The 25,583-nt window shown below is 35.6% G+C and overlaps 1 protein-coding gene across 1 annotated transcript; it reads right to left on the reverse strand.

The window, feature by feature from the left end:
* Positions 1–12,019: 12,019 nt before the first annotated feature.
* Positions 12,020–24,278, reverse strand: LOC138336220 (NKAP family protein CG6066-like). Its single transcript, XM_069285614.1, has 9 exons — positions 24,152–24,278; positions 18,500–19,483; positions 16,350–16,458; positions 15,179–15,244; positions 14,634–14,678; positions 14,150–14,201; positions 13,610–13,744; positions 13,149–13,220; positions 12,020–12,206 (listed from the first exon to the last, which is right to left on the reverse strand). The coding sequence occupies exons 2-9, from the start codon at positions 19,462–19,464 to the stop codon at positions 12,148–12,150; spliced, it is 1,503 nt and encodes a 500-aa protein (XP_069141715.1). The 5' UTR covers positions 19,465–19,483; positions 24,152–24,278; the 3' UTR covers positions 12,020–12,147.
* Positions 24,279–25,583: the final 1,305 nt, after the last annotated feature.

Here is a 25,583-nt window from a genome sequence, read left to right on the forward strand (position 1 = left end):
ATAAGTTGAGGAAACAGATCGGAAGTATTGCGATTGTTACGGAAATATTACGAATCTATTAATAATGCATTGCGTAGATGTAGCGGAAAGAACGGTTGTATTGCGCATGTTGGGCATCTGAATTACGGTAGGAAAAGAAGCGCACTCGGGCCTTTGGATATCGCTTTTCACAACAACACGACTGCTACAAAGATAAGCAAGCTGCAACTTTCATCCTACCTTCTCTAGATACAAAGAAGGTCCAGTGTGTTTCAAATTCAAATCAAAGCAAAACACTTTTTCTTTTATGTCTTTGAATTAATTTCATGACTTGAACAATTTGATTGATATGTTGTTGATACCATTGTTATGTTGCATTGGTATTATTGCCGAGGACCCATTATTACACCTGTACTTCTCGACGGACTGGAAATGATAAGATAAATATGTCAATTTTTGCCATATTTATACAGTAGTTTTGGTTTACGCAACACGTTTGTTATACATTCGCAAATTATTCTCAAATCAAATGCAAAACAGACGCAATACAAACTCTGAACTCAATATACATTCGCTATCAATTATTTTGATTCGTGATGTCAACGTGATGGGTACGCTATATATTCGTTTTACACACTGTCCCAGTTCGCTATAAAGCCGCAAAACCCTGTCAGTTGCGGATATCAACGAATAACAGCGGATATACATCGCATATAATAAGCATGTATTGAGTATATATTACGAGCGAATAGCGTATCTAATGCGAATGATTTCCGCAATCAAAATTTTGTGCAGTTCAAAAATCCTGGGAACGGAAAAACACGCCTTTGTGGATAATTACGGACGTGTGCGGATGTTGGGCGACAGATACAAGTACGTTTTACGAATACTGCGTATGCTCAGCGAATATCAGCCAATTTTGTGCGCAATGCATTCGCAAATCTTCCTAAACGCCAGTGGGACCGGGCCTTAAAATGTGCAGGTGTATCTAGAAACGATAACACTTGATTACACTACGTAATAATCCTACAAGCCGACTAAATTATACCTGGTTAAGGTATAACCCACGTTTATGCGATTTACATATCCCTAGTTGATCAAAAGAAAATTTACTTTGATAAAACGGATGCCTTGGTTTTATTGGCACTACGGTTCCATTGGAGGTTTCAAACCCTATATCGGAGAACCCTGATTAGAAGGTGGACCAAAGTGGTGATCGGTCACTGTGCTCCAACGGTTGGCTTCAAGGTGCTGTCTTCTTTTTCCTCCATACCCAACGACGGACGGAATATTTCTGACAGATGGTCGTCGTCAGAGCTACGAGTCCGTTAGCGGAGATGACGTAGCTCTGAACGACGGAATATTTCTGACAGATGGTCGTCGTCAGAGCTACAAGTCCGTCCCATTGACCGAAGTGTTGCGAAACATCCAGCGGTGAAAATGTTACATTTCAAGTGTGTCATGTAATTTTGTAATTAAAATCAACAATATCAAACATATTTATCATAAAATGATTATATATTTACCAACCTCCATGTCTAAACTATGTTTTTAAGCACTCTTAAATGGCTCATATCTCCGACACGGCTCACTTGGCCGCCATGATGCTTCTCGTTAGAAAGTCTCACGCTCTAAATATGGCAACTAGTACTATATTTGGAATGATCTACAAATTTTCACTACAAAAGAAATATAATGTCACAAAGTTTTTAAAATGAACTTATAAAATTCTTTTTCGCTAAATTCTAAATAATACTAACATTTGTTCAGTTTCATCATGTTTATTCTTAGTTTGATGGATTTTAAAACTTTTAAGCATATTTTACCCATTGAGTATTTCCTTTCGTCACGGTTTCCGGTAAATCAACCATGGCGGCGTATGTATGCATGTATGTATAAACGTATATTCCTCCAGCATCGGAGCACCCGCCTATATGACGTTACAACGAAGTCAGATGCACTCCACAAAGGATTACTGGGTTTAGTATTTGAACCGAATTATGCGTGTGTTGTGTTTGCCTTGGATTTACCACTCATAGCTTATGAAACATTGTAATCGAAATGTTTCTATCAGTCTCAAAGTGATAAAATGATAATGTTATAACAGCAACAGCAGAATACTGGTGAAGGGGGAAAGAAACCTAGACCCATGTTAGTAACCCTAGAAAACGGTGAGATCAAGAAAGAACTCTCCAAAAACATAGGAGAAGCAAAGAAAACTAGGAAGTATAAAAATGTGAGAATCAGTAATAATTTGACAAAGGCAGAAAGGGATCAAGAGACAAAGTTGTGGGATGAAGCCAAAGCAAAATATCAACAGAATCGATCGGGGGAACATGTGTACAAAGTAAGAGGACCACCCTGGGCAAGGAGAATAACCAAAGTCCAAAAAAGTGTCGAACAAGAATTTCGGGCAGAACCAAAACAATGTAAAGAGTGGAGAAAGAGTTGTTATGTTTGTTGAAAAATTTAAGTGCTGCTATACAAATGCAGACTATAGTCCGGTGGCTTATGTAATTCCGTAGGCTTTTCGTGATGAAGTTTGACACCATATATCAAAATGTTCAGTAGGCTACCCTCTTTCCAAAAAAATGATGGTGTTAATTTTTTTGACCATGTGGAGGGGTCAAGGTCCAGGGTCAATGTCAAATGGTTTATTAGCTGAAAAATGCCTAAAAAACTGGCGGGAGTGAGATTATATTTTGACTTTTAGAGCGCCTAGCTTGATTTTCTTCTTCAATACATGCCCTATGTTTGATTTATTTACTAAAGACTTTTGTGCAAGTTCATACTTGGAATTTTTTGAAAAAGGTCAGACGGAGTTAAGGTCAAAGTTCATAATAGCTAGTTTCTTTCATACCCAAATGAAATTAAAACATAGTGACACCAATGCTGACATATATTACGGCAAAGTATTGAAAATTAAGTGCCAAATGTGCAAATATATATAACATATGAATGATAACCCTATTACAGACGGGTTTTTTAAAGAAAAATTTCAAAATTAAACCAACCTAACAACCGATTTTATACCCTAGCAACTGAAAACCAATCTTCATTTCGACCACAAAAAATAGACTTTTTCAACATTAAATTTCTTGGAAACGCAACCATAGCTGGTATTGAACATCATATCCAATGTTATGGTATATATCTGAGCTAAATATCTCAAAATTAAAATCCGTAGTCAGGCATCCATTTTTTGTCAAATTAGCAATCAAATTATACTGTTTTCATAACTTTTCTAAACGTATTTTAGCATGTTTATTTCCTATATTTCATATATATTACGTCAAAATATTAAAAATTAGGTGCCAAATTTTCAAATATATATTACATATGGATGATAGCCCCATGCAACTGATTTTATACCCTAGCAACCAAAGACCAATCTTCATTTCGACTACAAAAAACAGACTTTTCAAAAGTAAATTTCTTGGAAACGCAACCATATATCAGCACTAAAAATGGTAGCAATGGTAGCATCCTTATAGAGTCGGGATTCAAAATTGTACAAATAAATTACTTCCTATCTGAAACTATGTATTGGAAAGCACTCATATTCGTATGGTATCTATAGCATTATTATATGGTTGGAATTCAAAATTAAACAAATCGTGGGGTCAATGTTGCTGGGTTTTTTTTTTATCTAATTGTAAGAGTCTTTGTGATAATTACTAAAAAAATCACAAGTGAGCGATACAAGCCCTCTGTGCTTCTTGTTTAAATTATCAATCAAAATATGCTGTTTTTCATTACTTTCAAGAAAAGGATTTTAGCATGTTTTACGATATTTCACATATATTATGCCAAAATATTGAAAATTAGGTGCCAAATTTACAAAAAATATATTACATATGTTTAATAGCCCCAATACAAGTGATTTGTTCAGAAGTTTGTCAAAATTAAACCTCCCTAGTAACTGAGTTTATACCTTATTAAACCCTGAATGTATCGCACCCGTCAACAATGGATGGAAAATGACAGAAAATGGAACTATAGTCTGGGGATAACATTGTGTGCCGCTTCACCTGACGGATATATGCATATTTAGTTTGTTCCCATTATGATAATGTGCAAAAATTACGTAACTGGCATGTCGATTTTCTAAAATATAGTTTCAAATATTTGACAGATGGGAAAAATAGGACACAAATCATAGTTCCAGTTTCCCGTAAAGTGACCCAAAATTATCCTGAGAAAAATGTTTATGAACTCATCCTCTGAACATATATTGAAACATTCTCTTACAAGCTTATTTGTGCCGATGTGAAAGAATAAAGGGTATTTTACTTTTAAACTGTAGTTTCTGGTTACCAAAGCCCCATTATTGCATATTTGACCATGAGAACTTTGACCCCTAATCATGATCCTTCCACATGACCGAACAAATGACGCTCCATTTACAAATATTGTTAAATATTATTTACCAGTGAAAACGAATTGAAACCATGCCAACCAAATGTTCCTCCATTGTTTATGTGTCCATGGTTATCGCTATTGAATGATGTGATATGTCATATTATAGACATATATAAGTTACAATAATTGACAAAGTTTAAACATACTGACCATTTTATAAAACTTGTGTATAGTGACCAGGTTACCATGGCAACCATTCTTTCAACAAATGGAAACCTTCTTGATCATCTGCACATGCTCTTTAGCATTGCTGTGAAGGTAAACTGATATTGGCCCAGTATTTCAAGAGTTGTCCGGACATAAGACATTTTTGATAATTCTGAAGTTTGCTCAATGTATCTGAACTTACATAAAAACATTTATGAAACCATTTTGGGGAAAAGACCGATTTAATACTATTTATCAACTATTTATGTGTATAGCTAAGATCATGACTGTTATTTAACTTGTTCTTAGTTTCCCCTTAAATTACCAAAATCGATTTTTTTTGGTGATATTTTCACAAAATTTTGATCTGAAAGTATAATAAAACATTCCACTATACATAATTAGCATACTTGATGTTAAAGATATAAGGAATTAAAAGGTGATCTACCTTTTAACTTGAAGTTCTGGCTGCCGAAGGAGGTATTATTGCATATTTGACCATATGACTTTTGACCCTGACTTTGACCTCACCACTTGGTTAAAAAAATTGACACCATCACTTTTCCTAAAGAAGACCTGAACATTTTGGTATATGGTGTCAAACTTCATAAAGAAGTGCCCACGGAACCCCCAAAACCCGACATAACCCGCCGGACTACCAGTTTGTAAATAAAATTGAGGAGTTTGAAGTCCGCACTAGGGATATAGAACCACATATTATTAGAATAACAAAATTCAAGTGAAAAAAACAGAAACAAAATGAATCAGTCCGAGTTAAATACTCGCAGCGGTTCAAAATACAATATGTTTACAAAAAATCTTGACAATGACACGGGAAGAGGTATGATACTATATGTCCACAATTCACTTTCGGTAACAGAAGTGTATACAAACACCAAATTTCAGGAACACATATATATGTACAAGTAAATGGTAAGGATGAACTGCTCATTGAACTCAAATAAAGGTCACCTACTGACACTGGTATAGATATAAATAACGAAATTATGTGCAAACTCATTACAGAGGTAAGCAGTATGAAGTTTTCACATTACCAACTGATAAGAAATTTCATTTACCCGGCTATAGACTGGATCAACTGGAATACAAGAGGGGATAACACAAATTCTAGAGAATACAAGTTTATAGAATGCCTCCAAGAAAACAACCTATATATGGCGGCACATCAACAAGCCTACTAGATGGAGAGGAGCAGACAATCCGAACGTACTAGATTTGGTAATAACAAATGAAGAGCACATGATTAGAGACCTTGAAATCCAAATTCTCCTGGGTAAAAGTTACCACAGTTTTATTGTCTTTGTCTTTCCATGCTACACTAAGGCATATGGGTATATAAAACATCGGAAAGCTTATGAAAAAGCAGATTTTCTGAAAATCAACCAAGAAATCGAGGAAATTAATTGGGAAGATTAACTACCAGAATCTGAAGATATTGAACATAACTGGAACAGATTTGTGTCAAAAATAAAGGAGCTCGAAGATAGATACGTTGCTGTCAAGAAAGTACATCTAGGTGACCCCAGGAAACCCAAGTTCCCACTAGACAAAACAATCATACAGAAAATAAAAATAGAAACTTACCTAAACAGAAAATTTATCCGAACGAAAGATGAGAATGTAAGGAAAGAGTACAATAGAGTGAGAAGCCAAGTTGTTAAGGCTACACGTAAAGCTAGAAAAAAAAATATTTCAAAAAACACTAAATCTAATCCTAAAGCAATCTAGCTGTATGTCAACTCAAAAAGTAAGACCAAGGCTGGGACTAGAGATCTATGCAAAGACCCTGCGGATCCAAAATCAGAAAAAAACACGGAAAAGGCTAATATTTTACAGGAGTAGTTCAGTAGTGTGTTAACATTTAGAACCAGAAGAGGAAATACCATGTATTGAATCAAGAAACATCCAAACACCACTCAGCAGTATAGAAACAAATGAAGTTGAAGTTAAGAAGTTGCCGAAAGGTTTAAATCCAGAAAAATCTCAAGGTCCTGATTGAATACACCCTCGGCTAATCAAGGAAACAGCAGACACTGTAAAGATCCCAATTAAAAGATTTTTCAGACAATCATTAAAAAAGGAAACTCCCAAAAGTATGGCGGACGGCAAACATTAGTGCTATACATAAGAAAGGAAGTGTCTCAATTGCAGGAAATTACAGACCTATAAGCCTCACTTCAATACTATGTAAAACCATGGAAAAGATCATTCGAGAACATATTACCAAACACATGTCAGCCAATTCACTTTTTACAAACAAACAGTATGAATTTATGTCAGGACGGTCAACAGCATTACAAATCCTTAATGTTCGAGAAGAATGGACAGAAGCCCTGGATATAGAATGTACATACCTAGACTTCTTAAAGGCATTCGACACCGTCTCCCATTATCGTCTGATGACAAAATGCAAGTGACATGGGGAATACCAAAGAGTTCGGTGTTCGGGCCGCTGCTGTTTGTCATTTATATAAATGACCTGCCCGAGATGATTAAGTCAACTGACACAAAACTATTCCAGATTATTAACTCACAAGAAAGCAAAAAGTCAAAACAAAAACATTTGCTGCAACTCTCACATTGGAGTGAGACTTGGCTAGTCAAATTCAACGAGGACAAGTGTAAGTCATTACACGTCGGAAAGCACACTGGAGAGAACACTGGATATGAGCTTACTAATACAACATTAGAAGAAGAGGAAGAAGAAAAGGACCTTGGGGTCATATTTGATGAAGAGCTTACATTTGACAAACACATAAGCGAAAAGGTGCAAAAAGCAACTTCAATTTTCGGTATGATCAGAAGAACATTTAAGTTCCTAGATTCTAAACTATTTATTCAACTTTACAAATCTTTGGTAAGAACCCATCTGAAATATGCAAGTGTTGTCTGGAGACCATATAAAATGAAACACGTTGAACAGTTAGAAGGAGTACAAAGAAAGGCGACTAAACAACTACCCGAAATGGATAACTTATCTTATCCTGAGAGGCTTAAGAAGTTAAAACTTCCAACCCTGAGCTACAGACGTGTACGAGGCGACATGATAGAAACATACAAGGCAGTAACAGGGAGATATGACAAAGGAGCAACTCAGTTCATAAGGATGTGGTCCGACACATCAGAGAGAGATCTAGCACTAGGACAAAATCGCTGAAAATATTCCCCCAGCATACTAAAACATCGATCAGGAAGAACTCATTCTCGGTTAGGTTAGGATTGCTACAATTTGACCTACCAGACCATGCCGTTCCAATTAAGGCATTGGATACTTTCAAAAACAGATTGGATTGCAACACTGTCGGCAACGGGGTGGAATTCATACCCTACCGGGAACGGAGTAGAGGCAGTATTTGTTCTACTAGCCCCCATGCGAGGAAATTGTTGACTGGTGAAGGTAGGAAATCGTAGACTGATCGCAACAGATATTTCAGTTTGGCTGGTGGATATTTCCAAATATCTTTATTACATACCTCCCCTGAGCTATCATCTCACCCTACTTTTGGGCTCTTCTCTCTCTCTGTTGTTCGCCGTTTCCTTTGTTGTTTGTGCATTGCTCATCGTCGCTGTCTGTGCTGACATAGTCCCAACTATGTCTTCCCGGCATTTGACTCGTAATCCGTTGCGCAGCCATGTGCGAGTTGAAATATGCGATATGCAAAATATGTTTACACATTTAGCTTCAGTATAGTTCCTACCTAACTTGCGAGTCATACAGTGAATGTACACACGGATCTATGGAGATTGGAAGGTCTTATATGTAGGGGAGCTGAACAAGTGTATCTTAATGCCTTGAATTACAGGGTTTTGCAAAAGTAGCAAACATTTTATATCAAAGCTTTTTTTTTCAATAACTTATATTTCCAAACGATCCCTTGGCATCATATCAATTTGGACCGTTGACTTATACGTTCGCTACTGTGAAAACACCAATCTGATATACCATATTTTTAACAATGATGCCATTTTGCATCCGGCCCAAACGTAGACTACATCCGTAAATTCAATTATCGAAGTTAAGATTATAGCTGATCATGAACTGATCAATTTCCCCACCATCTTGGATTTTGGATCGACCCGAACAATTACAACACATGTCAGGACCATGTCATGATCATTTCATGCAAGTTTCAGCTTAATCGCACCGGTAGAACTTGAGAAGAAATTCAAAATGTGTTTTCAAGATGGTTACTGTGTTGGTCATCTTGAATTTCGAATCGACCCAAAAAATAACAACACTTCGTTGGGACCATGTCATGATCATTTCATGCAAGTTTCAGCTACATTACACTGGTAAAACTCTTGAAGAAGTTCAAAATGTGTTTTCAAGATGGCGGATGTGGCAGCCATCTCCAGGATTTAAGATTGAACCGGGAAAAAAGTCCACTTGGTTGGGACATGTCAGGATCATTTCATGCAAGTTTCAGCTAATTTACACTGGTAGAACTTGAGAAGTAGTTCAAAATGTGAAAAGTTAACGCACGGCAGACGTCGACGGAAGAAACATGACTACTATAGGCCATCCAGATTTTTTTACCCCCTTAGCAGAATACATCCTTAAAGATCGTTTGGATAACCAAGTATCTAAAGTACAGGACAGAGGAGTTGGAAGCATGGATCACCAATAGGCTGTATAAGCTAACCAGTCATCGAAGTAGATGTGGTGTTTTAGGTGAATAATAGTACATACAGCTAGTCAAGTGGTTATTTATGGATGGCTAGGGTATTTCCAGTCACTAGCAGTACCGAAAGACATTACGCCAACATTCGATGATCTTTTCAGTAGCAGATACCAGTAAATGAATCAGACGAAATGATCAAAGGCAGCAAGATTACTATCACGCTCATTATGACAATGCTTTTAGAATCTTCTTTCTAAGCATACACCGTCAAATATTTTCCAGAACATCATTATTGATGTGTTGTCTTGTTGATATGATCAAGCCCACATACAGAGTATCTACACGTTAAACAGGCATTCTATTTACTTAACCTAAGCAGTTTATGAGACATTGAAACAAGAGATCTCAAAGGGATCTTGGCCCACCAAAGAATGATCATTGTCTGACAAACGAAAGAGGGATCTTTTCTCTGCTTTTCAAATTTTTACTACATAATACTACATATGAAAGTTGAGAAAGATCCTTTGAGTAATTTCTGAGATATATAACAGTAACAAACCTCAATTATCAAAATCCAAGATGGCTATCAGTCGGCCATCTTGTTCACCGATCGGTCCCCAAATGCTAAATGCACAACTAGACCCCTAGGGGAACCTGCACATGCAATTTGAGACAGATCCCTTCAGTACATTCTGAGAAATAGCGGTAACAAACTAGATGGCGTCATGTCGGCCATCTTCTTCACCAATCGGTCCCAAAATGCAATTTGCATAACCAGGGACCTAGGGGATCCTACACATGAAATATGAGACAGATCCCTTCGGTACATTCTGAGAAAAAGTGGTAACAATCTTCAATTGTCAAATCCAAGATGGCGTCCTGTCGGCCATCTTAATCATCAAACGGTCCCAAAATGCAACATGCACAACTAGACCCCTAGGGGAACCTGCACATGCAATTTGAGACAGATCCCTCCAGAACTTTCTGAGAAATAACAGTAACAAACTTCAATTGTCAAAATACAAGATGGCATCATGTCGGCCATCTTGTTCACAAATCAGTCCCAAAATGCAATTTGCACAACTAGGGCCCTAAGGGAAGCTGTACATGAAATTTGAGAAGAATCACTTTGGTACTATCTGAGAAATAGCAGTAACAACTTTTAACTATCAAAATCAAAGATGGCGGCCTGTCGGCCATCTTGTTGACAGATTGGTCCCAAAATGCAATATGTACAACTAGACCCCTTTGGGAACCAACATGTGAAATTTGAGAGAGATCCCTTCAGTACTTTCTGAGAAATAGCGGTAACAAACTTTAACTGTCAAAATCCAAGATGGCTGCCTGGCGGCCATTTTGTTGACCGATTGGTCCCAAAATGCAATATGCACAACTAGGGCCCTTGGGGAAACTACATATGAAATTTGAGTAAGATCTCTTCAGTACTTTCTGAGAAATAACGGTAACAAGGATTGTTAACGGATGGAAGTCTTAAGGATGGACGGAAGGATGGACCACGGACCACGGACAAAAAACGATTTGAATAGCCCTCAATCCTCAGATGGGGCAGATAAGTAATAGGGATTTGACTCTTTTTAAACTTTCGTCTGTAGGAAGAAGGACAAAAAGCAGAGGAAAGATCCTTCAGCTGTTCCATTGGCCTACATAGATCATCCAATGGTTAGCCCCAAGATCTCCCTGGTGTCTTATTTTTCCCTTTTTTTATTTTACAATCTATAAACAGCCATTTAGGTACCAATATGATTGCAATATACAACATATTTAAGCAAGCAGGGACTTAGTGCTGGTATAATGTCAATGAAGGACTTTGAGCTAAGGAGCTTTAATATGATGAAACTTGCACTGTGCAAAGTCTCCTTTCAAAGGGAAAATTCAGTCTAAGAGTACATTGAAATTCGAACATATATCAGAAACAAACCAGTTCTTATAGAAATTAGGATAATGGGTTTTACTGTGATTTACTAGAAAAGCTTACCGTAGTGAAATGTATGCACTGTTCAAACTCGCTTACTGTCCGCCATTACACATAGTTGTTGGATGTTTTGTATGCCGAACCCTGGCCCTTGCTAGTGTAGTAAAGAATTTTTTGTCTAGAAGTACTCAAATCGCTCTTACAGTAGTGTGTTTACCTTATAGATACATGTTCATGTCTAAAAATAGTTGCATCAACTCCTCAGTGGTTATATTATGTATTGCATTTGTTTAACTTTGGCTTGGGTATGGGTACAGCGTTCATGTTGTACCTGCTTAATCATATTGATCAACGATTTGGAATTTCAACGGTTGTAATAAAAACACTTAAAGATGCTCCACCGCCGACAGAGCATAAATGATATTCCTCATTTGAACAATAATTTGTGTTTAATCGCGTGTACATATGTCTAATTAACACAAAAAATAATGTTAAATAATTTATTTTGCCTTTGGTGCATGCGCAATCAGTACTTCATTACATGTAAGATATAGTGCCACGGAATTTTTTCGGGATGCAATTAATTATTTTTAATATTTTTAACTTGAAGTAAAATTAGAATCTCAAATTTTTCAATGATGGTAATGGTGTGAAGTAAGTAACTTTTGTAACTGAAGAAATTGATAGTGAAAAAATACCATTTGTCAGCGGTGGAGCATCTTTAACAATGTCATGGAATTTGTCAATATTTCTTGTTATATGTTTCATAAGGAATGTAGAAGAATACATTTATGCCATATTTTGCTTCGTGGTTATGTAACAGAAGAAGCCTCACTGAATTGTCCCTTTAAAGATGAAACAAAAAATAAATCAGTTTGAATGAGAATACAAATAATAAAAGCTTCCATTAACATTTATTTCTGTGTTTAGATGAATAACAATAAGAGTAACAGACATTTATGATTATCATATAATAGCTGTAATGTATTAACACTTCAAACAAACAGAAGGACACTGACTCCATCAATGCTTTTGTTTCTTCTTTTTCTTCTTATGCTTTACTGGCGTGGCATCTGTTTCATCTGAAAATAAAATAAAAGATGTTTGACCAAATATTAAAGATCTATGTCCTTTCTAGAATGCACTTTGAAACACAGACACTCAACTCAGAATAACAAACATATATCAAAATATGACAAGTGTCAGAACTCTGACGTGTTAAATCCATCATGAGTTGTGGGACATGCATGGAACATGTTACTTTTAAAGGACCACCATGTTACATTTCCGAAACAAAGAATGAAAAGTTGATTAATAACAATTGCAACAACAGAATGTCTATTGATAGCCTAAGATGTAAACAGCAATTAAATGGTAAGTTCTCTGTGTAAACCTATGTTACAGTGAAGGTTATGTTGCTACTTTGCTGTGTTGTGTGTGGCGTAGAAGTAGTGAACTACTACACAGTATCTAGGACAATGCCTGGAAAATGTTCAGGAAGTGTTGTTTTAACGGTAATGTTAATGACACTACAAAATCGTCAAATTTATTTTACAGTTAAAATTCTAAAACTAAATTTTTTTTTGGCTTTTAAAGGATATCTACTATACCTGTACTTGCAGTTACTAGGCCTATTTTATTCTTCAAACTAGATAACAATATCAAAAGCCTTGAGGACTCAGCAAAGTTTAAAAAGCACTTTTGGCAGACAGGATTTGGTGGAAATGTACTTCTTGATTAACTACAAATTTGATATTCTGCTGTTAATATACAATTCCTTTATTAAGTACTAACTGATCTACCTGATTATTTATCACAGAATTAAACCTCTAAAGAGTGACATCACTTGGTGGTCTGATGATTAAAGTACATGTCATTATCATATTACTCGTAAATATCTGTTCTACAAATTCATTTGTTTGAAATCAAAGTCTGTATGTATTCAACCCTCAAAATGTATTCTATATATATATATATATATGAGCATTTGACATTATACACGTATATATATACTACAAACATACCTAAAGAATGCTTGCGTTTCTTTGCTTTCTTATGTTTCTCTCGAGTTTCTGAACACATATATTCAGGGATATCTACAAAGGGAAAAGCAGAAGCAGAAAAGTAATGTTCATTTACATATTCATCTGAAATACTGTCACAGGTTCTATATTTATGACATATGTAGACAGCTAATTCATTTACAGATCAACACTCTACTTGGAATTTGAACAAGGTAAGTCTATGTATTGCACACGTAATTATTTTCCTGTACTTGTACAAGATAACAACACAATTATCAGGAACAAATCTGCTTATTGATTACAGTAGATGGACTTTTGCAGCTGAAACAATGACAATCCAGAGGGGTTGATCTCAGGATGCAGGTATCAGGACTATTGAGGGTCCATTGTATGTCAGCTATGTATACTTATATAGTTAGTGCTATAGAGATATGAGATAAGGATTGTCGCGTGTTACTTACCAGCTCCAAAAGGAACATAGCGAGGCCTCAAGTTCTCCGGGGTAGCAATGTGTTTAGGAGATGGAGCTTTCACTTTAGGGAGAGTAGGCACTTCCATACTAGTCATAACATGCAGCTGACCACGAAAGTCTGTCCCTTTACACAAATAAAAGACATGTTGTTGAAAATAAAATCAAAGGTACTGATCCCTTTGTAATGTGCAAAAAGTATCAAGAATCTGAGCCACAACTGATTGCAGTTTTTTTTTTAAGTGTTTCACATGTTTTGATAATGTGTTTGTATTACTTGTTACTAGATTAAGTTTGGAAACAAGCCCTCAACCCCTCTCATAGCCAAACAACATATCTAACTTAAATACTATGCATCTGATTACTGAAAATGACTGAGTACGCAGGTATGTTTTAATTCTGCAGAGGAATTTAGTTGCGGTAAAGCATAACTACAATGTAATCAAAACTGAGAACAGCTGGGAAATATTTTAATGGACAGAATCACTTTATAAAGAGTAAATAAAGTAGTAAAATGAGATATACAACTCACCTACAGACATCTGTTTTGACTTTTTACTTGATAATATAGGACATAGGGAAACCTGTAATGAATACCAAATACCAGGTAAATATTTCAACTACCCATAAGTATGTAATACTAAGAAAGGTCTTGTCAAAATAATATGAACTAAAAAAGTATTTTACATGGAAGCTCTAGTTATTTTTGTTATTACAAGTTCTGAATTTTTGGTTCTTAAGTTTCAGTTTTTGATAAAAAAATAAATAAAACTATTAATAAAGATATGCAATTAAATGTCTAAATTCTACTTCTGTAGTTCTGTTTTAATTATTAGCCTGGGTATTATTTGTTTTATCAATAACATGCATGAAAGTTGGAAGTTTTCTCAAAACATCTAAAATCGTAAAAGGAGTGTGTAAATACCCAACAGCTGTAAATAAGAGAAGATAACGCTGTAGAGAATATAATAGAATCTCAAATTATTTAACTACGATTCAGATTATGAATTACATACCCCAGTTATGTCCCCTGGCACTGGGAAAGTATCCATAGTAACATCCTACAAAACAAAATTAGAAACTGTTAGGGCTTGTGTGATGTTATCAATATATAGATATGGAAGTACTACTGTTTCACAAGAATTTTTGTTGTGTAGATATCTTCAATGTTTTCAGGGTTTTTATGGAACCATTAAAACTAAGAATCGTGATTTACACAGTGTATATTTTTGTTCTTGTTTTTCTATCACCTAACCACAAAATGATTTGACAGCTCTAAACCACAAAAGAAATAATCCATATAATAAAAATATATAAATATTTCATGTTATAGCGTACATGATAATATAAGTAACACTCAAGTCTGACTATGGAACAAAGCTAGCCAAAGAAATTTTAAATGATGTTTATGAGAATAGGTCTGAAATAAATGTGCAGTAATTATGTAAAAGAATGGGTCGGTGTGGCATGTAGTGTTACAGAAATGGTGTCTATTACTCTGTTGACTTGATGGACCATGCTTATTTTACATATCAATCACAGAAATAAACCACTACTGTACCTCAGAGGCAAGATGACTTAATTTATCCAGTGATACTTCTTGTCCATTCAGTCTGCTCACATCAAACTGGAAATTGATAAAAAAGACAGCAATTTGCTTACATCAAAGTAAGTAGCATGATTCATATTCTGTCACTTAATTCAGAATGAAACTAGATCCGTCGTCCAGGAGGCCAACTTATACCATCCCCAAGACCCCTAAAATATTTCAGATTTACTCATTCCAAAAAAATACACTCATCTTCACTGTATAAGGATTAATTCTACTAAGTTTTGTTGAAATCCCTCCAGTAGTTTAGGAGGGGTAGCCATTTTGTGATTGTATGGTAACAAGGGGGCCGAGGTATAGTGTAAAAAGGAGTAGTCAGTTGATATTGGTGTCGACAGACGGACAACCTGAACCCAGAATAGGTTTACCAAAAGGGGGAAAATGTAGTCTTGTAGGCTAAGATAGTACTTTCTCTTAACCTTGGATAGAGATGTCCACACTTCTAGTGAGGTTAAAATATCTTTATCTCTACCTTACTCCGGTCTTGTACAGTATATGTAAACGATATCATTACAATAACACCATGACATTACAACAATACTGTGTTGACATCTTGCCAATAGCATTCCAATACATCAAGTCGATGTTGTCATGTATTTGTACAATGTTAAAGATGCTCCACCGCTGACAAATGGTATTTTTTTCGCTATCAAAAACAGGAGCAGACGTTTTAGTATTTTTTTCAGTTGCAAAAGTTACTTAGTTTACACCATTACCACCGTTGAAAAATTTGAGCTTCTAATTTTACTTTAAGTTAAAAATATGAAAAATAATTAATTGCATCCCGAAAAAATTCTGTGTCACTATATCCTATATGGAATGAAGTACTAATTGCGCATGCACCAATGGCGAAGTAAATTATTTTATATTATTTTTTGTGTTAATTAGACATATATATAGATGATTAAACACCAATTATTGTTCAAATGATGAGTATCATTTATGCTCTGTAGGCGGTGGAGCATCTTTAACAGTAAATACATCAAAAAGTGAACAGGTAAGGAGAAAAGTTCTGACATTCGGACACAGAAAAAATTCAACTCTTCCTTGGATTCATAAGATTGAGATTTTTCTTGTCTCACCATCGAGGAGGTGAAAGATTTTGTTAATCTGGTCTACTTACATCACTTGGAACCTTTATCAACCAGAGTTCTTTCCCCTTTATTTCCTCAGTAGTTAGAAATGATTCTGTGGCATGGTCACTCGGAGTGAAGTCCTCTGGCACTTGAAATCTGTAAATAACAGCACAATAGCAAGAGGTCCATTGACCTAAACGGTCAGTTTGGATAAGTAATGAAACAAAGACATATAAACACTATATAAATGCCCATCAGGTTCTTGAAATCAGTCAATGATTATCATCAATTTGACCTTTTAATCTTTTAAAAGTATTTGACTCCATTACATCTATCACATTTCCTATGAAAACTGAGCAAATAATACTCATAAATGTGTTTTCTCTATATAAACTCTAGTAAATTTGACCCCCTCCCCAGGGAAAAATCTGAGACCCCAGGGCCACAAATATTGTAGAGGGTCTCGAGACCTTTTAATATATGAAGAGCATTTGGTTCCATCATATCTTCAGAAGATTTTTTAAATTTTAGCCAATTTGACCCCTTTCGGCCCCGCCCCTCTGGTCCCTGGGAGTCAGCCAGGGAGCTATATGGATGTGATGTTAAAATACTATATATCAGGCTAATAATTCTAACCAAGTTTTACTCATTTCTTATCAAAATTGAGCAAGTTATATTTATAAATGTGTTATCCCTATATACACTATAGTAAATTTGACCCCCTCCCAAGGGGAAAATCCCCAGGGCCTTGAAATTCACAATTTTTGTAGAGGGCCTTAAGACCTTCCAATATATGAAGAGTATTTATTCTAGTAAGTGGAATGACTGGGATCCCAGTTTTATCCGAAGGCGGACTGCAGACTAACCAGTCACTCACATACATTGAGTATTTGATTCTACTACAGCTGCGAGTGGAGAAGAAGATTTTTGAAATTTTAGTCAATTTTACCCCTTTTGGCCCCTCCCACAGCCTCCTGAGGGGTGGGGGCTATATAATTTACAATTTTGATTGGCCTTGTGCCTTAGAAGGTTTGTACAAAATTTCATTTAATTGGCTTCAGCAGTTTTGGAGAAATCAAAAATGTAAATTGTTTACAACATAACGATGCACGACGGAGGACGCATGACGATGGACAAAAGGCGATTAGAATAGGTCACCTGAGACAAAGTCTCAAGTGACCTAAATAGTGCAAAAGATAACTTTTTAATCACTAAAATTCCTGTTTTATATTATCAGTCCATGAACTTTACAGCTTAGAGAATCGATACACATATGTACTGTATAGCTAGTTATTTTTGTGGGGATGATATTTTCACGATTTCGCGGCACATTGCTATTATCATGAAAATTTTATGCGCGAAATAATGAGAAATGATTGAATGATATCTACATTCAAAATCCATATTGCGAAAATTTAAAATCGCTGACATATCATTTTCTTGTTTTTAGATCAAATCAAAAAAAAATTTTATCTGCGAAATTAACCGGCAAAAATACGGTATCTCCAACGGAAACTAACTCAAGCGGATTCAAAAAGATAAAGAATGCATTAATATAATAACATATAATAAAGTAAGGAATCAAACTGACATCAAACTTTCATAAAAGATAAGAGAATTTTTTTAAATGATACATAATTAGTGCTGCCTAGCGCTAGCATTGAAGCCTGAAATAATTATATTAATGCATGTGTAACAAAAAATAAATATATAGATTACTATTTTCTGTAGAACAATTTGCAATATTTTTACAGATTTCATGTTGGAAATTAAAGTGAATAGTCGGGCAAAGAAAACCAGTCTAAATGCGTTCATTGGCCTTCCAAAAGTTCTCGCATATTAATATAATGGTCAAGTTCTGCTTACATTTCCCAGTTCTGACCATTGAAATAAAGAAAAGTTGAAATCACTGAAAGCGAGGCTGCGTGGAAATGTAACCACGGACATAGTCAGCCAGGAGGACGTTTTAGCATTGGTATACTTTAAAATAATTTCTACGTACGCAGACAGATTTTGACGAGAAAGTTTATTTTTCTATTCCATAAGAAATTATACTGGATACATGCACACCATTTTTACCGACTTTAGCCATCCTTGCCCGACTGTTCACTTTAATTCACATAAACAAGAGTAACTTGAAACCAAATACACAAAAGGTAAACAAGTATGATAGTATTACTAGTAAAAGTATACTTACTTCACTATTTTATTAATCAGCACATTATCATTAGATTCATTGTCTTCACTGTCATCATCAGAAACATCATTAATTGAGTTGTCAATTTGATGTTCCGTTATCACATTTAGCGCCCTTTTCTTGGGTGACACAGACACATCTGATTGTTTCTGAGGAGACTTTTCAGCTCCTTTCTTTGGAGATTTGACTCCCTTCTTTGGAGATTTGTCTTTTTTCACTGCTGACTTGTCCACTTGCTTCAATGGTGACTGATTTGTCTGTTTTTGTGCCGACACATCTGTGTTCTTTAATAGTGATGATTTCTCAGGAGAATTAATAATACCACTTTTATCAAGATCATCTTGCTCCATGAACGATTCATTCACATTGATAGAGTCATCCTTATGTTTCTTATGTTTTTTGTGTTTTTTATGAGATTTATGTTTTTTCTTTGACGAACTTTTGTCCATGGTGTTATCAAGACCAGATAAAATACTTGGTGATCCACACACTTTATCCTCAAAATTTACACTGTCCAAAACCTTACCTTTATCATTATCACTATCACTCATTTCATGCGGTTTCTCTTTTCTGTGTTTCTTTGGAGATTTTTCTTGCATGTTGCTGGTTTGCGAGTCAGATTGGCTACTAGTGAGCTGTATGTTAGGTTCTATAGAGACACTACTGTAAACTTCACCGGCTAATCTAGCATTGAGGCGTTTATTCCTCTCAGGCGTGATATCAATATCTACCGGCAGGTCAGAGCTCCGAAACTCAAATTTGTCTTTCTTAGGTCTTGACAATTTCCCGGATACTTTAGATGCCAGCTTCAGAATATCCTTATTTATATCAGACTCATTGTCCGATTTTTCAGGTTGACTTACATTTTCCTTGTGTCTGGTCTTTTTATGTTTTTGTTTCACAAACTTGAGAACATCTGGAGTACGAAGGGGGCTGAATCCTTTGAAATTTTCCAGATGGCTCATCAAGATCAATTTTCAAATACTGGAATAAAAATTTCAAAGAGTTAAAAAACTACAGTTTCATTTTGTATGGTACATCAAACATTATTATCTATTTATTTATTTAAACTCAATATCAAAGAAACAAAACCTAACCACCCATCTGAAGTTGCAGTATTCAGGAATTGCAAATTACTGTTATGCAAAAATATTCCAATAAGATAATGGAACTCAAAAAATATTATTTTGTAAGCAATATTGCTTTATTTAATATTGAAAATTTATCTCAAGTGTAAAACATGTATTTTTGAAGCAAGTCATATATATATATATAAATATATATAATAAATATATATATATAGTTCTTTTGAAACTTTGATATACATATCCAAGGGCTTAAACTCTAGAAAACAATAATTAATGCCATCAACCAGGCATCCTTGATACTCCAGGGTTACTATCACTGTTGTTATCCACCCCTGGACTGTGTACCTCTGGACTGTGTCATAGCAGAACTGAAGGGTCTGTATGTAACAACAAATGAGGCAGGTAGTTTCGACTCTTGATGTACATCAAATGATCAAACAATTTTATAGATATACTGTTGTTGACTGTAAGGTTTTGAAATTATGCTTTCTCTACATTGTAGGTCTGTGATTGTGTAAGTTTTTCTCCTGAAATGCCTTTAGATAATAGTTTTACTGTGACATTATCCAGGAGTAGATATTGTGACAGTGCATGATAGTATCCCCTAGAGTATAGAGGATGAGGACCAGGTAGCTAAATAGGTAGAGCAGTCTGGCAAGTGTTGGAAGGGTAATCGGTTCAAAACCTTGTCTGAAGTCGATGATTAGGTGGTTTTCTGAAGGGAACACAGGAGTGTAAAGGGGCTATTTACAGCACAGGTGCATGAAGTTTTTATTTACAGCACAGAGGTGTGAAGAAGTTATTTACAGCACAGGGGCATGAAGGATTTATTTACAGCACATTGATGTGAAGGAGTTATAAACAGCACAGAGGCATGAAGCAAAATTTACAGCACAGGGGTGTAAAGCAGTTATTTACAGCACAGGGGTGTAAAGAGGCTATTTACAGCTCGAGTGCGTGTAAGTTTTTATTTACAGCATAGAGTTGTGAAGGAGTTATTTACAGCACAGGGGCAAGAAGTGGTTATTTACGGCACAGAGATGTGGAGCAGTTATTTACAGCACATGAGTGTAAAGGATTTGGTAACAGCACAGTGGCATGAAGTGGTTATTTACAGCACATGGGTGTAAAGGAGATATTTACAACACTAAGGTGTGAAGGAGTTATTTACAGCACAGGGACATGAAGCAGTTATTTACAGCACAGGGGTGTAAAGGAGTTGTTTACAACACATGGGGTATGAAGTGATTATTTCCAGCACATGGGCTTAAAAGGGGTATTAACAGCAAAATTTGATTGATTAAATTAACGTCCTTTTAACAGCCAGGGTCATGTAAGGACGGCCTCCCATGTATGCGGTGTGTTGCGTGTATGAAGTGAGTGGTGCATGTTTTGGGAGACTGCAGTATATCTGTGTTGTGCCTTTATAGTGGAACTGTTGCCTAAAGACACCAAGCAACACACCCCACCCCGTCACATTATACTGACAACATGCGAACCAGTCGTCCCACTCCCTGCATGCCTAGCACTAAGCAGGAGAAGAAACTACCACTTTTATACTTTGGTGTGACTCAGCAAGGGGACTGAACCCAGAGCATACCTCACAAGGGCGAGCGCTCAACAGAAGGCCAAAAGTGAGGTAGTGTCAAGGGAGACATTGGGAAGAACAAAGTTAGTTAGGAACAGAAAGATAAGATCCTAAATTTAGTCACCTTTCACGATCATGCAATAGGGCCAGAAGGTACAATTCTTACAGCTTACCTGCAAGGCCATTTACACCACAGAGGTGTGAAGTAGTTGGCTACAGATGGGGTATGAAGCAGTTATTAACACCGGATACCTAGAGCACATACAGGGGTGTGAAGGAGTTATTTACAGCACAGGTGTGTGAAGCGGTTTTTACAGCATAGGGGTATGAAGGGGTTCCCATGTCAAACTGAACTGCTAATATAAGCAGTTATTAGGCAGTTTTGTAGCAGTCCCACAATTTTTAGGCAGTTATTAGGCAGTTCTCAGCAGTCCAGTTTTAAGCAGTCACTGAAAACTGCTAATATTTCACCATACAAGATTTAAAACTGCTTGTTGAACTTCTAACTATATTTGTAAGCAGTCAATGACTGCTTATCACAGACTGAAACTGCCTGTCATTGACTGCTTATAGACCTTAGCAGTTTACCAGAGCAGTTCACATACCAAATGGACAGAGGCAAGAAAATTGCATGGCAAAATAAAACTTCCATAGTGAAGTAGTCTTGCAACTTGTTATTAAATGCAAATGGGAACATGAATTTAGATACATCAATAAATTGTAAATTTAAAATTTTAAAACTTTTTTTTTTCAATTTTACACACCATAAACCATTTAAATTATGCAATTCAAAACTAAATAAAGGTCAGTTTAATCAACATTATTCAATACATGTATTCATAAAATATCAAAGTCCTATTATAATTTCTCATATTATTGAATTTATGTGCCAATAATACTATTTTGTACATATATATACAGTCCCTTATCTCTAACACCCTGGGGAGGCAGCTACAGCCATGGGTCATCATACACAGTGATGGTGACCCCCACATGTAGTGTTGCTGTGTGTACACATGTGGTGACCTTTGAACCTGTATAGTCTCCCTCCAAATTCTAGCAGTCAGTTTGAACAGTTTGGTGTGAGGAAGCATGTGCACAAATTATCTTCTACATAATTTGGACCATTTTGGGAATATTTTGGACATCTAAATAAGTGAGGTGTAGTTTTCAACATGCAGTTTTACATAGTTAAGTGTAAGTGTATAGCCAGGTTTGGATGTATGCATTCTCATGTTTAACTGGATTATAACCCTATAATTTTGCTGTAAACCCTCAAAGTACAAGGTAAGATGCATGAGCTTGCAATTTATGTGCATATATATATAGCTGCATGGGAACCATGCTTTTAAATTTGGAAACTTTGAATTAGAAGTTAACTGTTTATATTTTTTTTTATTGATAAAGTTCAAATTCATTTTCCATTTTACTCTTATACACCCCCAGTATAATATAATGATGCATTTTCTTTTTAAAGTAATTTGTATGACACAAAATAAACATTATGATTTATGTGTATATATCTTGGATTGGTTAATTCAATTTTTTATTTTCTACATTTCTGAAAAATGAATACCGGTAAATGCATAATGAAAGGCAATTTTTTTTTAAAAACCGCAAACTTTATCTTAGAGTTAGTGTAATTATATATAACTTGTCTATGTATATTTTCCACCTTATAGTATTTTCATTTTTTTCCCATATAATTGGAAATTTGTGTTAACAGTTTCTTGAACTTACATTTATAAGTATTAAGCAATTTTGAATCATAAATATAAGCAGTCGCATGCTCCATATTTGGATTGTTTTTAGCAGTTTTGTGAGCTATTTATAGATATTAGGCAGTTTTGATTCGTACATTAAGCAGTCGCTTGCGCCATATTTGGACATTTTAGGCAGTTCATTTGAAATAGACTGCCTAAGAACTGCCTAAAGTAAGCAGTCGCATGCGCCATATATGGACATTTTAGGCAGTTCATTTTAAAACGGACTGCCTAAAAACTGCCTAATAACTGCCTAAAAACTGCTAAGGAACTGCTAACCGACTGCTAGTGGACTGTGAAGGTTAAGGGACTGCCAATTTTTCCAATGGATTGCTAAGGGTTAACAGTCCCAGCCAGTTGCATTATGAAGGCTAAAGAACTGCTAAAAGAACTGCTTATACAGTAAACTGTGAAGGCTTAAAAACTGCTAAAGAACTGCCTTCCACTTTGACATGGGTTATTACTTCAAAAAAGATTAAATTACAGTAATATATGTGTTACAGTACCGTAGTGATAATGAACACACAGTGGCACATGTGAACTTCAGAACGTCAAGCTCTTGTGAACTTATTTTTTTATCGGACGTAACATTACTTTGCTGACTGTCGACACAACGTAATGTTTCAAAAGTGTCTCGTCATGCTATACCTCTAACATTATTGGAGTACTGTGAACCCAGATTGGCACATTTTTTTCTAATGTTTAAACATCTACCATATTTGTAAAATTGCAATAAAATTCTATTTTTTCATTTATCCTTTGTACAATTGTCTGTTGGTTTATACTATTCTGTACTCTATGCTGTAGTCCTGACTAACCTTAGCTACTGTTGTAAAGAAAAAGATGTCACCTTCTGACTGACTTTTCCAGAAGGTATATCTTTTCCGCTACAACAGTACTGTAGCTAGACTATGCTTATATTTTACTGTCAATAATATCATTAGACTGGTCATGGCAATTTGCCTACTCAGTGGCGAGGAGCATAATGTCCCATACTCCTACACGTGTATGAGGCCTTATTCCACCTGATTATATTGGGTGGACGCAATGTTAAAAAGTATCTCGTCGTGTTAACCTCTAACATTGTTGGAGTAAATGTCCCATAGACTGGTGGCATCTACTTATCACAGATAACGTTAAATTTCATGTCTATATGTAAATTTGTTGTGTGCATATCAGTAAAATTTCATCTCTACGACAATATTGTGATTACCTCGACGAGCAAATTGTAACTTCACCACGTGCCAATGGTGCCAATGCCTACTCATTACAAGCGCCTCGCTGCATTTGATAGCTAAACTTCGTGAGGAGGACGGTAAAGACGATTCCGGAGAGATGGAAACTAAACTTAGTATGGAAGACGGTAAAGATAATTCCGGAAAGAACATAAAAGTAATTTCAATGAATAAAAACTCATTGAAAATATTGTCCCATTACATTATTTATTTACATATCCCATTCAAAGTGGTCGCTCATGGCATTCTGTAATGTTTTTATTGCATTGCCAGAAACACATAAAATTTTTGACAACAATGTGCCATGTATCGTTACAAAAAAAAAATTATAATAATTATTTAATTGAATAGATAAATAAATAAAAATGAACTCACACAGCACTCTATCTGCCGCTCATTAAACTTTATAAGACAAAAGAACCTTATCATTACGTTTCGGTCTTACATCCAGAAACATATTATACAAATATCTCATGGGTAAGTACTGTGCTCTAGTTCATAATATTTACCCCGAGGTGGTGGTAATCAACAAATGTGCACGAGGCCGAAGGCCGAGTGCAATATAATATTTGTTGATTACCACCACCGAGGGGCAAATATTATGAACTAGAGCACAGTAACCCATGAAATATTTGTTTTATTACATAATCACCAGTTTTTTAGTTGAATATTTTTATAAAACGAATACGACAATCACTTAACAAAATCATCAGCACCGTACCGTACGGAAAAGCTTCAAGTCATATTGAAGATTGACGTATAACCCACGTACGTCACGTTGTAACTTCGGTTTGGATGTCTTATTGTCTTCTTTAACATTATTAGACCTGCATGCAGACTTTTAATCTAATACATTCGCCGTGTCCGTCCTCTACTCGATAAACGTCTACATGACGTGCCTGATTCGAGATTCATAAAAATAGTGCGAAATTGAGCATGAACCTTTGTGACGTCATAATAATTAACGTAACTCACTGTTATGCGCGATTCCTCGGAAGTTTTTTACAAAACTAGACAACAACAGCGAGGTGTTCCTAAAGCCGTGCAATATAACATCTCGAACCGTGCAATATAACGTTTCCATGGAAGCGTGCAATATAACTTCGAACTGTGCAATATAACAAGGTTTTATTGAACAGTCGGAATAATAGTTAAAAATATTGTATTTCCTCATATATAGATTAGTGTAAACCAATTATGTAATAAAATGTAATAAAAACGTTGATATAGTACAATTTACCGTCTATTAGACCCACCTTTATGCTGATTGTGACATCTCTTTTAGCATAGATGTTGTAAAGTCATAATCACATGAAAGTGGGATTATTAATCAACAGTAATTAATTGAATAAGTTTTAAGGTAATTTATTTGGAAAAAATTGATAGCTCTTTGATCCAGCAGGAACCTCA

This window comes from Argopecten irradians, chromosome 12 (genome assembly GCF_041381155.1).
Source record: "Argopecten irradians isolate NY chromosome 12, Ai_NY, whole genome shotgun sequence".
Taxonomy (NCBI): Eukaryota; Metazoa; Mollusca; class Bivalvia; order Pectinida; family Pectinidae; genus Argopecten; species Argopecten irradians.

Bases quoted from the DNA above. Each gene is read 5' to 3' on its own strand.
- LOC138336220 (XM_069285614.1), bottom strand. From the start codon at position 19,464: ATGAGCCATCTGGAAAATTTCAAAGGATTCAGCCCCCTTCGTACTCCA. The intron at 16,459-18,499 runs GTAAGTATACTT...TGTTATTTACAG, and splicing joins CTGATTAATAAAATAGTGAA to ATTTCAAGTGCCAGAGGACT. The intron at 15,245-16,349 runs GTAAGTAGACCA...ATCAATTTCCAG, and splicing joins TGATAAAGGTTCCAAGTGAT to TTTGATGTGAGCAGACTGAA.